The sequence below is a fragment of the Pongo abelii genome, chromosome 21 (assembly GCF_028885655.2).
Source record: "Pongo abelii isolate AG06213 chromosome 21, NHGRI_mPonAbe1-v2.0_pri, whole genome shotgun sequence".
Taxonomy (NCBI): domain Eukaryota; kingdom Metazoa; phylum Chordata; class Mammalia; order Primates; family Hominidae; genus Pongo; species Pongo abelii.
In genome coordinates this window covers 34,287,107-34,305,160 of record NC_072006.2, presented here as the reverse complement: position 1 = coordinate 34,305,160, position 18,054 = coordinate 34,287,107, and the positions used below count along the sequence as shown (strand labels likewise).

General features: G+C 43.1%; 1 protein-coding gene across 3 annotated transcripts in view; it reads left to right on the top strand.

The window, feature by feature from the left end:
* Positions 1-17,727, top strand: part of PSMF1 (proteasome inhibitor subunit 1) — a 49,793-nt gene extending 32,066 nt beyond the window's left edge. Inside the window, 3 exon segments of one of the 3 annotated variants that reach the window (NM_001131550.1) lie at positions 12,510-12,563; positions 13,701-13,859; positions 14,412-17,727. In NM_001131550.1, coding sequence (NP_001125022.1) covers positions 12,510-12,563; positions 13,701-13,859; positions 14,412-14,463 — 265 coding nt within the window. In that variant the 3' untranslated portion in view covers positions 14,464-17,727. 3 annotated transcript variants of the gene reach the window in all.
* The last annotated feature ends 327 nt before the right edge of the window (positions 17,728-18,054 follow it).

Here is an 18,054-nt window from a genome sequence, read left to right as displayed (position 1 = left end):
ATATATTCTGAATTTAAGTCCTTCATTAAATATATGTATTACAAATGTCTTCCTCCCTTCTGTAGCTTGCCCTTTTACCCTGTTAATGGTTTTTTTTTTATTATTGTTAAAGCATTCTTAATTTTTATATAATCTAGCTTATCAGTGCTTTCCCTTTATGTTTGGTGCTCTTTTGCTTTTTGTTTAAGAAGTCTTTGCCTTATGCCAAGGTCATGGAGAAATCCTCATATATTTTCTCCTGGAAGCTTTCATGATTTACCTTTTATGTTTAGATCTATAATCCATTTAAAATATTTTTTATGTGTGGTGTGAGATTTATATTTTTCCATGTTGATATCCAGTTGGTCCAGCACCATATTTTGAAAAGATTGTCCTCTACCTATGTTACTTTAATAATTTAATTTTCATTTTTCATTACTTGTGAAACTATTCTCTATTCTTAAAATTTGTTTTCATTCCTTTCACCCTGGAGTCACATAATATCCCTTTGGTTTTTTCCTGTGGATAGCAAAGTTCAATAACATTTATATAGCTACTGTTTATTCAGTGCCATTGATTCCAGACAAATGCTGGGCATTTAATCCATGTGCTCTTATTTAATCCCCTCAACAATTCCATGAGATTGGTAAGGGCTATCCCCATTTTGCAGGTAAGGAAGCTGAAGTTCATGTACAGTAAGTAACTTCATCACAACAGTAAGAAGCAAAAGTTGTGTTATAATAGTAAATTATTGAATTCTACTTATGGGACTCAGGCACTACACTTTTGTAAGCATTCTCATTTAATATATATAACAACCCTGTGAAATAGATACTATTGTCTGTATTTTACACAAGAGAAAGCTAGAGCTTGGAGAATTTCTAACTTGCCCTGGGTCACACATCTGTGAAATGGTGAGGCCAGAATTTGGACTTGAGTCTTATTCCCAAATCAATCTAAGTGTCCATCATGTGCCACTTACTGGGAATATGTCATGAGGTGTGGACCCAGCCTTCAAGGAGTTCACAGTTGATTGGGGCTAATTGCCCTTTTCATTCCAGATCATAAATCTTTTTAAAACAATGGTAGAAGTATGTCTGAGATCTGCTGAAGCACATTGAAGAGTGATTAATCTGAAGGGTAGAAGGAAGGGTTTCAGAGAGATGATGCCTGATGAGCTAAATTTTAAAGGACCAATAAAAGTTCTGTGGTATTGAGGGTAATTGAATTTTATGGCAGAGGGAACGATGGGTACCAATGGGGCTATGAAATCTTCTTGTAGAAGTGGGGGAGTTTTTGTTTCAGTCATGTCAGCATGTGAAGGGAGAAAAGATGAATGTGAGGGCCAAATCACAAGGCCAGTGTGTGCTAAGAAGCTGGATTTGATCCATGGGGCGATGGGAGCCATCAGTGTTTTGAAAAGTTACGTGGTTGGGACTCGGTTAACCACGGATTTTTTTTTTTCCTCTTGAAGAATCCCAGTCATATTCTGCCAGTGGACGTGTTAACATGGTTAATATTTATTGAGCTTTTACTGTGGGCTGAGCAGTTACATTAAGTGTAAAGTATATGTAAAACAATCTCTTTTAAGCCTCATAAGAGGATGAGGTAGATGCTCTTGGTATCTGTTTTATGCAAAAGAAAACTGAGGCACCAAGAGCTTGACTTGCCCAAAGCAACACGTCTTATGAGCATTGGAGCAGGATTCAGCCCTTAGTATTTCCAGCTTTTGACACCTGTATTGGCAGTTGTTTCAGAAGAAATGAGCTTGGCTTGGATTGCTCCAAGAACAAAGAAATGAGCTTGGCTTGGATTGCTCTAAATACTGGTTTGAACACAGTACAGCAGTGGAGCAGAAACATAGGAGATGACATCATGGGGTAAGCACAGTCCAGTGCATATAACCCATGGGGCCAAGATCAGGAGAATGGGAAGCCACTGGGCAGGTTTTACAAGGGAGGGACTTCATATTGTTTACATTAAAAAACAAAATAACCCTCTGGCTCCTTTGTAGAGATGGATTATAGAGGGACAAGAGTAAAAACAGACCCAGAGAAGAAGCTGACACAGGCAGCCAGGCAAGAAATAATGGTGGTAGGTGGTAGATGGTGGTATATAAGGCAGGTGGCTCTGGGGTATATTTGGAAGTATACCTGACAGAACTTGCTGATGGGTTGGCTTAATGAAGGGAAGAAAACTCAAGGACGATGCAAGTTCTTTTTTTAGCTTGTCATTTCTGATTTGGGGCTACCATAACTAATGCTTCAGTAGACATATTTTATGCAACTTGGAGCATGTCTCTGAATGTTTCCTTAGAATAGATTCCTATAGAATTACTACATTAAGGACCAAGCCTGTTTATAGATATTTTGATACAGATTGCTCAGTTGCCCTTCTAAACAGTTGTGTTAATTGACATTCTCACTATGTTTCAATGTCATTTCCCTATCCTTACCAATGCTGGAGTCAGTCTCATTATTCTTCTAAATTACTTAGAAAAACATTGTCTTCATAACATCTGTAAGCTAACTGAACTCAAAGTGTAAGGCCAGTAAAGTGAGGAAAGTGTTTGCAGCATATGTGTGCATCATAAATTGCCACAAATGAGTGGCTTAAAACTGCACCCACTTATTATCTCATAATTCTCTAGGTCAAGAGTATGGATTTGCTTGGCTCATTCAGGTCACTGGCAGAATTCAGTTCCTTGTGGTTATAAGACTAAGGTCCCTATCCCTTTCCCTCAGCTCCATAAGACCTTCTGCATTTCTTCTCATGTGGCTGCCGCCTCTTCAAAGCCAGCAGTGCTGTGTTGACTCTCTTCTTGGGCATTCTTCTTCCTCCACAATCCATGTTCTGTGCTTTTAAGGGTTCCTGTTTATTAGATTAGCCCACTGATATAATGTCCCCTTTTGAGGTCAACTGTGCCATACAACGAAACAATCACAGGATTGTTTTCTCATCACATTCATAGGTACTGGGGATTAGGAGTTGTGGAGTCTTGAGAGGGGATCGAATTCCATCTACCACAATCTGTTCTCTGGCCTCTCAAATGTGAAATATATCTTTCTTCCCCTGAGGTTTCCAAGAGTCTTAACCCGTTACTACATCAACTCAGTCTAAAATCTTACCTAAGTCTCATTAGCTTGAAGGACCAAGATCTAATCATCTCAGTCAGGTGCGGTTGAGGCTCCTGAGCACAACTCCTTTCAATCAGTTGACCAAAGAAACAAGTTCTTTGTTCCCATCATATAGTAGTGGAGTGACAGAGGATAAGATATCTGTGTTTTCTAACATAGAAAAAAAAGTGTGCATGAAAGTTATTAAGTACAATATTATTTGTAGTTACACATGCATACCCCAGAAACATCAGTGCTTGCAATAGAAAATTAAGTAAATTTTTAAAATTTGCTTCACTTGAGTATGTATTACTTGGCCATTAAAAATGTTAATAGTAAAGACAACTTAGGAAATACAGCACCTATGTGGAGGAAAGCAATGAGATCCAAAATGATATTGTTATAGTCATATTAAAACATGCTTATGAAAGAAGACATGAAAATAATGGCAAAAGTAATCATTGTGTTAGAGTCAGATTATGGGTGACATTTTTCTGTTCTGAATGCTTTACAATTTTTAGCATAATTTATGTATATTTTTTCCTTCTCTTTTTCTTTCTTCTAAAAATCTTTGATCACTTAGCTTAAATGTAGTATTTCCCAACCCTTCTCAGTCCCCGGTTCAGCTTTGATCTCACAGGATATCCTTCAGGGTAAGGAAATGGAAAGGTTTATTGCTGTGTTTGCTCAGGGCCCTGTGACCAGTGCTTCTCTTGCATATGTACACATACACTTCTTTGCAGTTATCAGCATCTTCATTTCCCCAATTCTAAGTTTCCACACTTGGCTGGACAAAGTTAATAAACTCAGACACCAAAATTTCATGGCTGAATTTGTACTCTAACTGGGAAACAGTCTACCCCCAAATCAGCAATGTCAGCTTACCTGGGAGCTTGTGAAAAATGCAGATTCTGAGGTCCCACTCCTAGTCTTCTGAAAGAGAACCTGCATTTTAGCAAGATCCCCCACTGACTCATGTGCACCTGACAGCTTGAGCAGCACTGGCCTAGGTGGTTCAGACAATGCTGTGGAATTAGGGATTAGGGTCTGAAAATATTTAGGTTGTTGATACTAGTTGTGCCATGAAACCACAGCTGGCACTCCAGAAGCCTGGTGTGCAAACAGTGTTCACACCCAGTGATCAGCCACAGGTACAGATTTGCAGCTGGGAAGGCAGCCATGTTGGCATTCTGTACTGATTAAGAAGGTTCTGGTTCTAGAGTAAGCACATGCCATCCTGAGTTTCCTATTCAGTGCAGCCTTACAGAATGCATAGAGTAAAGCTATTTGAGAATATGAAAACTCCTCATTGAGAAAGCAGATTGGAGAATAGCAGAGTTTGAAGTACCGCTAAATGGGCAGTGAATTCACCGTCGTTCCCCTCTGATATCCTGCAGTCCAAATTCAAGGAACCCCAAAGTGAGGAAATGAACATTGGCATGGACGGAGAGTGTTCCAGGAAAGGCCTGCACTTCTGGCTAAAGGAGCAGGGAAAGGCGCTACAAATGCTCAGAGAGAGTGGGAAAAATCTCCCATGCTTCTTTTTCCTTTTCTCTATTCATTTACATCCCAGCCTGCAGCAGTCTGCAGACACGTAAAACTGAGGAAGAACCTTCCTTTCCAACAAGAGGACCTGTGGTCTCAAGAGTATGAGACAAACCACTGTTGCTTTTTTCTTCCCTTTGTCCTCCTTCCACTTGATTTTGGACACAGGCACTGTCATAGGAACTACATGGCAGAGCAGGTAAATAAAGCCCCAGCTTTCTGATCAGAGGACCCAAAAAGGAGCCTCCCAAGGAAATGGAAAGTACTGCGTGGACCACAGAGAGGGAGGAGCTCAGAAAGCACCCCATAAAGTTGTTATGGCCTTACCTGCAGCTGTACATAAGTGAACCTGATTCTAAATAGCATATCAAAGACTTTAGAATATAAGTACAGGAGAGCTGGCTGTTCAGGTCCCAGACTGACAACTGAATAGCACATGCATGATGGAGACCTTAGTAGCATTGTAAAGCCTATACAAACAGAACTGACATTGAAAGCAAAACTTGGAGCCCAAACTTAACTAGATTGATTGCCTGCTAAAACAAAAATATCAAGATTCTTCCAAAATGTTCAAAGTATCTGGAATAAAGTCCAAAATTACTGGGCATAAAAGAACCAAGAAAATTTCAACTCTGAAAAAGACAACAGATGTCAGTATTAAGATGACACAGATGTTGGAATTATTTGACAGGCTTTAAAGTGGCTATTATGAAAATGCTCCAACAAGTGAGGGCAAACAGTCATGAAATGAATGGAATGATAGACATGTCAGCAAATAAACAGAAGACCTTAAGAAGAACTAAATGGAAATTTTAGCACTGAAAAATACCATAAGAAAATTTAAATCTCACTGTATAAATCAGTAATAGAATGGATTTGACTGAGGAGTCAGTGAACTTGAAGACAGGTAATACAAATTATCCTATCTGAACAACAGAGAGAAAAAAAGATTTAAAAATAATGTCTGAGGGACCTGTGGGGCAATTATAAAAGGTCTAACATTGGGGCCACTGGAAGAGAAGGAGAAGAGGAGGAGAAAAGTGCAGTACAGAAGTCTTTAAAGAAAGTAATGGCTGAAATCTTCTCAGATTTGGCAACAGGCATAAACCTACAGATTCAAAAAGCTCAGCAGACCCTAAATAGGATAAACCTAAAAAATTCCATGCCCAAACATATAATCAAACTGCTGAAAAGATTAAAAAAGAAGTCTCGAAAGCAGTTGGAAAAAAACAACTCATTGCTTATAAAGAAACAAGAATTTGAATGGTTATGAATTTCTCATCAGAAATCTTGGAGGCCAGAAAGAAGAACAGCATTCTTAAAGTATGGAGAGAAAAAGAATTGTCAACCCAGAATTCTATATCCAGTGAATATTTCACCTTCATTTCTAAAGGATATTAAGATATTATTAAGGATATCTTAACAAAGAAACTAAGAGAATTCATAGTCAATAGATCTTCTCAAAAGGAATTTTAAAAGGAAGTTCCTTAGACAGAATGGAGATGATACCAGATGGAAACTTCAAACATCAGGTATAAAAGAAGAGTGGTAGAAATGGTAAATATGTGGGTAAATATAATGCACAGTTCTCTAAAATAGGTTTCATAGTTTTATTAGTGTTCTCTTAGAGGGACAGAACTAATAGGATATATCTACATATATATATAGGGGAGTTTATTAAGTATTAACTTATACGATCACAAGGTCCCACAATAGGCTGTAGGCAAGCTGAGGAGCAAGGAGAGCCAGTCTGAGTCCCAAAACTGAAGAACTTGGAGTCCGATGTTCAAGGAGAGGAAGCATGCAATACAGGAGAAAGATGTAGGCTGGGAAGCTAGGCCAGTCATCTCCTTTTCATGTTTTTCTGCCTGCTTTATATTCTCTGGCAGCTGATTAGATTGTGCCTACGAGATTAAGGGTGGATGTGCCTTCCCCAGCCCACTGACTCGAATGTTCATCTCTTGGCAACACCTTCACAGACACACCCAGGATCAATACTTTGTATCCTTCAATCCAATCAAGTTGCCACTCAGTATTAACCATCACAAGTCTACCCCTTGTCAACTTGAACTGATAAACATCTCCTGAGATCATACATAATCTTCAAATAAAGCCAAAATAAGGTCATAATTATGCCTAACATAATACAACTATCCTTCGTACAGCTAGAAACTCACCAATCCCCGACCCAAATGCTATTACATAAAGTTAACAATACTTAAATGCTGATACGAAGTCAATAAACCTTATGTCACATGATAAAGGAGAAAGGAAATAAAATGAAGATGCTTTCTTAATACAAGTGTATGCATGCACAAACATGTTTTTAACAAAAGGAGGAAATACTCCTCACAATTACAGTCCTCGTTTCTGCAGCTGGTCACGTGGTCGTAGCTGGTATTGATGATTGCCTTCTACTACTACCCATTCTGTATTTCCTTTGCCTTTAGTAAGCACCTCAGCAGGTCGCATTTTTTTTTTTCCTGGTGGAGTGACCCAAACCTTCATTCCTGAAGGGTCTGGGTCATTCGTAGTCCTGCCTGGGTTGGTCTGTTGTAGTTTCTCATTGATCTTAATCACAGGGCATGGTAATACTAAGAGATGCCTTAATGGATCTCCTGTATTCCATGCGTACTCTTCCTTACCTCCGTTATGGAGTAGTAGACTGATTTCATCTTGATAGTCTGGGTCAGTCACCCTGGCCAACATTGTAACTCCCTTCTTAGCCTGTTGACTTAAAGGTAGAGGAGCCCAAAGTGTCAAGTGGCAATCTTAACTTCCAGTTTAATGGAATTATTGTGTCTCCTGGTGGCAGCGTTCCTCCCTCTGGAACTAAGACCTCTAGGCCAGCAGAACGCAATGTCATGGGAATAGGAAGCAAAAATTTTTCTAGTGGATCTCAATCTTTTAAAAACTAAATTAAAAAAAATAACTAAACTAAATTCAGCACAGCATCTGACACAAAGCAAACTCTCAGTAAATAGCAGCGGCTGCTGTTATTCCATTCTTCCAGGTCTTTAGCAAATCTGTTCACCTACAATGCTACATTTTACCATTATGGCAGGCCCTGTGGGTGTTACTACTTAGATTTTACATCTTAAAGACTGAAGTACAGAAGTTTCATGGCAGACCCCTGCCAACCAGCTGGAAAATGCCCAACCCAACGTCCAGAGCACATCTCTGACTCCCAGTCCTGAGGCCTTTCCAGTTCACCAGACAACCTCAGCCATTAGAAGGGTGTCAGCTGGATTTGTGTGCCCAATGAGGTGTGTTTTTATGTAAAAAAGAAGCACATAAGGAGGAAATCATGAGTGTTCAGGATCCCTTTCCAATCCCTTAAAGAGGCTGCTTTTGCGGTAGCGACATACTACCCAGTGGGCTTAGCCATGCGGTTTTTCCTGCAGGGTTAGAGTGGGTCACTTCCTGCAGTTGATCACCATTTGAAGTAGTAGGGGTTTGAGTTCAGAGGCCATGTACAAAAATGATTTTAAAAATACCTGGAGCCTCATTTAGCACATGCAAGACTGAGACTCAGCCAAGGGGGCTATCTAGAGAAGGACGGACCCCCCTCCCTCTGTGCTATTTATTCTAACTGAGTTCATACAAAAATTAGCCAGGCGTGGTGGCGCATGCCTGTAATCCTAGCTACTTAGGAGGCTGAGGCAGGAGAATTGCTTGAACCTGGGAGGCAGAGGTTGCAGTGAGCTGAGATCGCGCCACTGTACTCCAGCCTGGGCAACAGAGTGAGACTCAGTCTCAAAAAAAAAAGAAAAAAGAAGTAAATGGGTTCTAAGTGTGTAAATAATGAGGTCACAGAAGTCTTCATGTGTTGCAGTGAGTCTTCATGTGTTGCAGTGAGTCTTTGTTGAATATGAGCTGGCTGAATATGTTGTTATAATTTCTAGTACCTTTTTAAAAAATTTTTATATTTTTCCTTAATAATAGAGATGGGGTCTCACTATGTTGCCCAAGGTAGTCTCGAACTCCTGGACTCAAGCAGTCCTCCCACCTTGACCTCCCAAAGTGCTTGGATTACAGGCATGAACCACTGCACTTGGCCTTTAGAGACGTGGTTTTGCCATGCTGGCCAGGCTGGTCTCGAACTCCTGGCCTCAAGTGATTTGCCCACCTCAGCCTCCGAAAGTGCTGGGATTACAGGCATAAGCCACCGTGCCCGGCCTGCAACTGCCTTTCTAGCCTTTCTTGTTCTCTTGTTTCTTCTCTCCTCCCCACATTTCGTGGTCCAGAGAGAAAAATAGAGATGGTTGCATATTTCGGAGCAATCTTTATTCCCAAGCATTTTATCAGCCACTAGAAGCCCCCTATATTTGCCATTCTGGGCAGGGGTCACTTCATAGAGTCAGGTAAGATGCTTACTGCCCTCTGGCACCACCTGGTCTGCCTCTAGTTAAGCAGGATGTTGGAGGCTGCTAGAAACTTTGACTGCTAGCTCCGTGAACTGTGGCTTGGGAGCAGTAACCTAGGTCAGGAAAAATTCCTTCCCTAGGAAACCTGGCCTTGTCCATTTAAATCACAGTATTCTGCGATTCCAGCCCATCAGGTGGAACTGACTGGAAGAGCACCTACTTTTGGATTTTTTCCCAGTTCTCTAGTTAATGGCTTCTTACCTGTAAGCTTAGATTCGCTCCTGTTTATAAGGCTTTCCCAAGGTCTGGCAGGAACCTGCCAGTGCCCCAGAACTGTCAGGTTTGTATTGCTTGCCAGGGCTCTGCGAAGATTCCAAAGCACATCTTTGGATTTGGATACTAAATATTTGTGTTGTATTATATCCATATCCCTATCCATTACTGAAAAAACAGGAAAGTATAAAGAAAGCCCTCACCACCCGGGAGTAACTGTCACTGTTTACACTCAGTACGTTTCTTTCTGGTTGTAATTATACATACCACCACCACCACTACCCTGCATACACACATTTTTCACAGTTGATTTCCCTAGGCTATTGATAACCCCCTTTCCCTCAATACTTAACACTAGAGCATGAGCATTTTTCCACATCATTTTTAAAACATTCTCAGAACATGGTTTTTATTGTTTCCATGGCTGCATTTAGGGACCTGCCATGATGTTCCTAACTGGTCTCCATTTAGGCTGATTGCAGCTTCCTCGATTAATGTCTTTGTGAGTATATTTTAATTTAAATTCTTTATTCTTTATTTAAAATGAATACCTAGACATAAAATTATCACATCAAAGAATATAGAGATATATAAGAGGGTCTCACTCCCTACTGCTGGCCTGTGCTCCATGTCTTCCCGCCGCTCTGCCGCCCAGCTCCTCCACCGATCACAATGGAAGAAGAGATTGCCATACTCGTCATTGACAATGGCTCCAGCATGTGCAAAGCTGGTTTTGCTGGGGACGATGCCCCTGGAACCATGTTTCCCTCCACTGTCAGGTGCCCCCAACACCAGGGCATGATGGTGGGGATGGGCCAGAAGGACTTCTACCTGGGTGACAAGGCCCAGAGCAAGCACGGCATCCTGACGCTGAAGTACCCCATCGAGCACAGGATTGTCACCAACCGGGAAGACATGGAGAAGATATGGCACCACACCCTACAACAAGCTGCATGTGTTCCTGGAGAAGCACCTGGTGCTGCTGACCGAGGGCCCCCTGAACCCCAAGGCCAACAGAGAGAAGATGGCTCAGATCATGTTTGAGACCTTCAATACCCTGGACATGTACGTGGCAGTCCGGGCCATACTTCTATGCCGCTGAGTGCACCACTGGCATTGTCATGGATTCTGGAGATGGAGTCACATACACGGTGCCCATCTACAAGGGCTATGCCCTCCCCACGCCATCCTGCGTCTGGACCTGGCCGGCCAGGACCTGACCACCTCATGAAGATTCTCACAGAATATGACTACAGCTTCCCTACCACGGCCAAGTGGGAGATCGTGCGTGACATCAAGGAGAGGCAGTGCTACGTTGCCCTGGACTTTGAGCAGGAGATGGCCACCACTACGTCATCCTTCTCCCTGGAGAAAAGCTACAAACTACCTGACAGCCAGGTGATCACCATTGGCAACATGCAGTTCCAGTGTTTGGAGGCGTTGTTCCAGCCCTTCTTTCTGGGTGTGGAATTTTGCAGCATCCATGTGGAATTTTGCAGCTCCATCATAAGGTGTGATGTGGACATCCACAAGGACCTGTATGCCAACACGATGCTGGCCAGTGGCACCACCATGTACCCAAGCATCTCCAGCAGGATGCAGAAAGAGATCACTGCCCTGGTGCCAGCACAAGTAAGATCAAGATCATCGTGCTCCCAGAGCACAAGTACTCCGTGTGGATCAGCAGCTCCATCCTGGCCTCGTTGTCCACTTTCCAGCAGATGTGGATTAGCAAGCAGGAATATGACAAGTCGGGCCCCTCCATGTCCACCGCAAATGCTTCTAAATGGACTACAAGCAGATGTGTAACATTTGCTGCATAGGATAATTCAGATGTATAAATTTGCCCCTGACAAATGTATGCACCTCATGCCAGCCTCACAAAACTGGAATAAGCTTTTGGAAAGAAATTTGTCCTTGAAGCTTGTGTCTGATATCAGCAGTGGATTGTAGAACTTGTTGCTGATTTTGACCTTGTATTCAAGTTAACTGTTCTCTTGGTATTTGTTTAATACTCTGTACATATCTTTGATTTCAACCCTTAAGTACATGTGGTTTGGTCACTTCGTGGCTGAGGTGAAGAACATGCTTGCGGAAGACAAGTCTATGGCTTGGTGGGTCTGTGTGGCCGGCAGTCTCCCACTGGTGTAGGGTATTAATGTGTCAGGGCTGAGTATTCTGGGATTTCTCTAGAGGCTGGCAAGGGCTCCTGAACCAGTTGTCATTTCTGTCTTGCCTGTAGGACCCAGTTTCCTTTCTTAGCTGATGTTTTCCTGCCAGAACACCATGGGCTGTTACTTGCCTTGAGTTGGAAGCGGTTTGCATTTACACCTGTAAATTTATTCATCCTTTTCATTTATGTAAGGTTTTTTTGGTATGCAATTCTTGAGTCTTTAAGAGATGACAGCAAGTTTTTTTTTTTTTTTTTACCATTATGTGAGAACATTAGGCCTAGCAGCACATCATTGTGTAAGAAAAAATAAAAGTGCTGCCATTAAAAAAAAAAAAAAAGACATATAAGACTTTTGAAGGACTATGTATTTTTGTGTCTGCCTATATCTATATATATTACAGAGATAATATAGAATTACTCTCCAGAAAGCATGCATTCATTTATGTGCCTTCTAGCTCATGCATTCTCCATGAAGGCAGAAATCAGCTATTAGGGTTGGGGGCAGTCCTAGAGATTACAGTGGTTTGTGGCCCTCCTGCAGGCACGGTGCATAAACAGATACACAGTACATCTATAGTACTAAAATTTTATATAGGGGCTGTATTGACAAAAAGGTTGAGAAGCACTGTTCTAGCTATATGTGACTCCATACATCTGTTTCCACCTTGGAAGCTTTTAAATCTTAGCTTTGGGATTTTGGTTTTGGGTTTAAGAATAATATTTTTCTGACGTAAAACTTCTTGGTTCATTATGCAAAGTTGAAGAAACTGAGAAAGTTGTGAATAAAATTTATCTGGAGGTTACCAATATTAATATTTTAAAATATTAATACTTAATATTTTAATCTATGTTTTTAGGTTTGTGTTCCGCCCTTCTTACATAATTGTCATTGTAGGTTTATCATTGTTCATCTGAGCCAAGGACCACCCTGAAATATCCCTTGTGCTATGGTCTCATGCAGGGGTTTCCCATGCCTGTGAGTGTGTTTGTGATCCCACATGTATCAGGTGCCTGGCTGCTCTGGGACTTGGAGTAATTGTCTCTTGTTTGTTTCAGGTGTGATCCCCTGGGCCCGTTTGCTGTCGGGGGAGAAGACTTAGACCCTTTTGGGTGAGTACTGCTGGGGAGGTGGCAGCAACACAACTTGCTCTTGTGGCTTTTCAGCCCCAGCTCATCTTCTAATTTTAGAGTTTTTGGTCAGTCTCTTCCTTTGGGGTGGAGGAGGCAGTTGTTGCTGAGCGGCTGAGAAAGCACTGCCACATACACTGCCCCTCCACACCTAGAGCAGTGCAGGAGAATGCTGAGTGTTGGCAGGGAGGTGAACAAGCCTAGCAGGCAGCCCTTCTGCCATTTCCCGGTCCCCCTGCCCACACTAGTTTATCAGATGTATAGTGAAGAGCACATGGTGGGCCTTAGGGCAGCTCAGGGCTATTCAGAGGTTGCCCCACTTAATAAAGGGAGTCTCTGAGCCCCATTAGACTCTGGATGGTTCTTATGTATCCAACAAAGTTACTACAGCCTCTGCTATCCACTGTCTTCCCTGAATGATTCCAACTAGATTTTAACCTCTGCTGCAAAGTGACCCCAACTTCAGCATCTCATTTGTAGACAGTGGAGATATCACATAAGTCTGCAGGGCAGCTTAAGCAGTGACCTCAAAATTTGGGGAACCATCAGCTCATTCATCCTAGTTTGAGCACATGAGGTCAGGTCAGTGGAACTCCATGAGGGACAGATGCTGTCAGGAGCCAGACTTAGGCAATCTACAGGCAGTCAGAAATTGCCCTGAGGCCCTTAAGGGAAAGAGAAGAAAAACCAACATCACGAATTACCTCAATGCTATTATTAGTCCTTAAACCTAAAGTAGCACCCTGCAGAACCTTGTGAGTGCATTGTAGTTGACCTTGGCAAGTTCTGGCTCTTGGTCTTGATCAAGTTGGCCCTCTTGAGTATATGATATGGCAGGGATCTCAATTTTGAGGAGCCCTACAGAACCAAAAGCACTGTGCAGAAGAACCAACCCCTGCAGAGCCAGAAGTACTCAGCTGTGAGGTATGCTCTTCGTATAGGCTTTGTGTTCTTGTCCTTGCCCACTTTCTGCTGGCTCTCAGGCAGCCATCCACATGTCTGCTTGGGCCATCTAGAGTAGACATCCCAGCCATTCTTGGTCCATTGTCACCTCCCTCGCCTTTTCTCCAAGGGCAGTCCTTGCCACACCTGCTTACCTAACTTTTCTTCTTGCCTCAGGCATCGGAGAGGTGGCATGATTGTGGATCCCCTGAGATCTGGCTTCCCAAGAGCACTTATTGACCCTTCCTCTGGCCTCCCGAACCGACTTCCTCCAGGCGCTGTGCCCCCAGGAGCTCGCTTTGACCCCTTTGGACCCATTGGGACCAGCCCACCCGGGTACGTAGTCACTCAGGTATGCTGAGAAGTAGGACCTGATGGCAGCTTGGCTCAGTGTGGCAGCAATGAAGGTTTCTAGCCCCAGGCACAGAGCTGCCGCTGCCTTCACCTGTTGCTGCCAGGAGAGTGGAGCCTCCTCCAGGGCCCTGCCTGATTTCTCCCTGGAGCCTTCTCGGAGCTCCCTATCCCTCAGTGCCTCTCTTTCCCCAGCTCCACTCTGGGGAGGACTCAAAGTAGGAGGAACTAACAATTCTTGAAAGTTAAGTATGTGTCAGAAACTCAGTGGATCCTTTCTTCAGCAGTCTTGGGTAGATAGTGGTATCTACATTTTATAGATGCAGAAAATGAGGCCCTGAAAGATTAGGTAACTTATACCAAGTGGGGGAGTCAGGATTCAAACCCAGGTTGTCTGGCTCTTGAGTGCATGTTTTTAAATTCCTCACACCACCACATCGTTTTGAAGGGCAGGCTCCCTCAGTGCAGGGTCGTGTCTGCCCATGTGCCCCTGGTCTCTCCATCACTCCAACTCATCAGCCCCTCTTTCCATTCCAGACCTAACCCAGACCATCTCCCCCCGCCGGGCTACGATGACATGTACCTGTGAAGGCCTCAAGAATGTAACATCCCAGGCTTCCCTCCACTCTCCTGGAGCTGCCACTGCTGTCCCCATCAGCAACCATGTTCTTGCAGGCTGGGGGCAAGGGATTCTGCTCATGTGTTTGCAGACCGGCTGGGATAGCCTCCCCACCCCTTATCAGAGCCAAGACACCTGCTGCAGCTCTCCACCTAGCTGCAGATAGCTCCCAAAGAGAAATCAGTGTGTCTCTTTCACCACCAGCTCCTCCCCTTTCACCACCAGCTCCTCTCCACTTCCCAAGGGAGACTCCGGCAACCTCCAGCAACATATATCCTCGACCAGATGCAGTGCTATAAGAACAGAACGCATTTTGGATGTTATTATTAAGAACCAAATGTCAATACAGAACTCATGTTGCCGGTTTCCCACTTTTCTTTTTACATTAATGCATAGCTGCTTCCATTTATGAGACTTTAGAGTTTGAGTTTCTGTAGGGCTGAATGACTCTTTTTCCTGCCCAGGACCTATTCTTGCTTCTCAGGCACCTTCTGTTCATTAATTGCCATTGCTCCTGACATCACTAAAATGGGTCCCCATCTGGCTGCATGAATGGAAATGAGTGACTGGAAATCCCATAGGCCACAAGAATGACTTTCACAAGGGCAGGAACATTGTGGAAAGACTACATCATTCTGATGAGGCAAAATCCTCCAGCTATTCCTGTCTGGGCCAGTTTTGTAGGTCCATCTATGCATGGGCAGCAGTAGTCAAAAAGCCAAGGAAAAAACAGAGCAGACCTGAAGGCTAATCTTATTTTTGCCACTAACTTAGTGAATGACCCTAAGCAAGTCCCTTCTCCTCTTAGGGCCTTGTGCCAAGCCTATGAAATTGGAGGTGGCTTTCCTGCTCTAAAGCATTTTGATGTCTCATTCTGTGTTTGGTAACCCCTATAAACGGGCAGAGGAAAAGAATGACGGTTCAAGGCCATACTTCCCTTGAACCTTGTGTGGTTCTTGCCTAACTCTGTGGTTTTTGGACCCCATGGGGCCCAGACAGAGCACAGGAGCATGGGCTACATTTGAGTGTGGTGTTGAACTTCGGGAGGAGCAGGGAGCCCTGTACCTTGTGTCCCGGCCCACCTGACCTTTGGTGTTCTCCGGATCCTTTTCAGCCCGAGACCTGACAGACGCGGGCAGTGATGAGCCCTGTTCTGGAGTGGAAAGAGCACGATAGAGCACCAGGCTAAGAGGCACGAGATCAAGGCGGTAGTCACTTCCGCTCTTCAGCTAGCATTTCAACCATATGTGGGTCCTTTCATTTCTCAGCTCTCTGGATTCCTTCCCCTAAATTAGGACCTATTATTTACCTGTAGGTAAGCAAGCTACCGTAGCTCTTCTGAGGTATCTGCCAGGCTGTTTTCTATAGCCTCAGATTGCCTATCTGCTTAGCCTGAGAACAGGTAGATGAAAACTAAACTGATGCCTAGGCCCAGGGTCAGTCTCAGATGGAAGCTGGGCCTGGGTGGGGGAGGCTAGCATGCGTGACTCCCTAGGTATTTCTGTCAGTCCCCATGGCAAGCAGTGATTTAGTAAAAGACCCCAGAGTCAGGGAAGCCAACCACCTTGAAACCTTTAGAACATCTCTGCTTTGGAGAAAGACCCAGAGATCAGGCGGAGGTGCAGATTCAATCATTACTCATAACCTTCTTTGAGAGCTGGCAAATGGGAGGAGTGCTAGTCTTTGTTTTGGAATTGGACCATACTTGCAACCAAAAGGACTTAGAGCAGTTTGCTCATAAAGGCATCCTTTATTATAAAAGGAAGTATTCAAAGGATGATAGAGACCATCAGACAGAAGCAGGGAAGGTAGATAATTTTTAGGACCTTGATGTGAGGAAAAGATAAAATTTAAACAATAAATTGCCACTTAGATTTTCTAGTAGCAAAGGCTGAAAAGATAGTCGTATACAAAATTCTGTTTTCTGAAAACAAAATTGTGATTCACCTGCAGAATCGGCCATTTTTTTTTGTGAGTTTCCTTGCATCAAGGACACTGAGAAACACAGTCATTGTCTTAGGTGTTCTATGGGAGGAAGTGAATAGAGCCTTTAGGAACTTCCTGGTCAAGCTTATGGTGCTTATTTTGGTCTGGGCCACTTTCCTCCTTCCAGTCATGAGTAATCATCAAGCAGCAAGTTGGAGTGTTTCAGGAGTATATTTTGTAGAACCCAAAAGATTGGAGCCTTAAGAATAAACATCAGCACTAAGTGACCTGTTCCTCTTTTTAAATAGCAGCTTTATTGAGATATAATTTACATACCCATAATTTACATACCCATTTAAAGTATACAATTCAGTGGGTTTAGTATGTTCACAGTGTTGCACATCCACCACCATTTCTAATTCCTGAACGTTTTTACCACCTCATAAAGAAACCACACACGCATTGGCATGACTCCCCAATCCCTTGCTCCCAGCCCCAGGCAACCGCTAACATCTGTCTCTAAAGATTTTTTTTTTTCTGGACAGTTCTCATAAATGGAATCACTCAGTATTATGGCCTTTTGTGTCTGGCTTCTTTCATTTCATGTGATGTTTTCAAGATTCATTCATGCTGTAGCATGTATCCATGGTATGGATATATCACATTTTGCAACAATTGGGTTGTTTCTACAAAAAGGCTATTATGAATAATGCAGCCAAGAACATTTGTGTACCAGTTTTTGAGTTTTCAGTTGTTTGAGTTTCAGATGTTTTCAGTTCATTTGGGTATATACCAAGGAGTGGAATTGCTGGTTCACATGGTAGCTCTATATTCTACTTTGTGAGGAATTGCCAGACTGGAAGCTGTACCATTTTACATTTCCACTGGTAACTTATGAGGGTTCCAGTTTCCCCACATCCTCACCAACACTTGCTGTTTTTCATGTTTATGGCCATCCTAGTTAGTGTGAAGTAGCATCTCATTGTGGTCTTCTCTTCCATTTTTTAAAAAAGAATTTTGACCTACACCAAGCAAGGCAGAGACCAGAGTCAGTCACCCTCGGGGAGCAGTCTGTGGTTTTGATAATCACCACCTTGGGATGAACATGGCTGGTGAGCTGCAGAGGAGTTGATTTGACTTTTGGGGATGGTTCTAGGCTGGATGTGATACAGGGCAGGTTCTGTGTCTAGAGAAAGTTCTCATGACCTTTTCAGGTCTAATGAGATTCACATCACTTTGGTTTGGTTTGAAATTTCTTTGTTTATCCAGTGAATTACAAGTAGAATAAAGATCTGGTTCTAAATTGTCTTTTGGTGGTGAAGTGCCATAGACCATTTCGGACCATTTCTATGATGTACCAGCAGCCCCACATCACACCTCCTCTTCCTTGGCTTGTCTCTTCCCCAATTCTTAGAGTTAGCAGTGTTTCTTACTGCATTCATCTCCTCAGTCGTAAGCGTCTGTCAACCTCCATTGTGAAGTCATGAGTCTCTTGAGACCAAAACTCCAAGAATGTATTGTGCTCACAGTGGAGATGGTGTTCCTGTGCTGGATGGTCAGTAGTTGTTGACATGTAGTTAGAAAATAGGTAGGAAGTTCCACGCAGCCTCACTCTTTGGAACCTAGTTTCTCCTA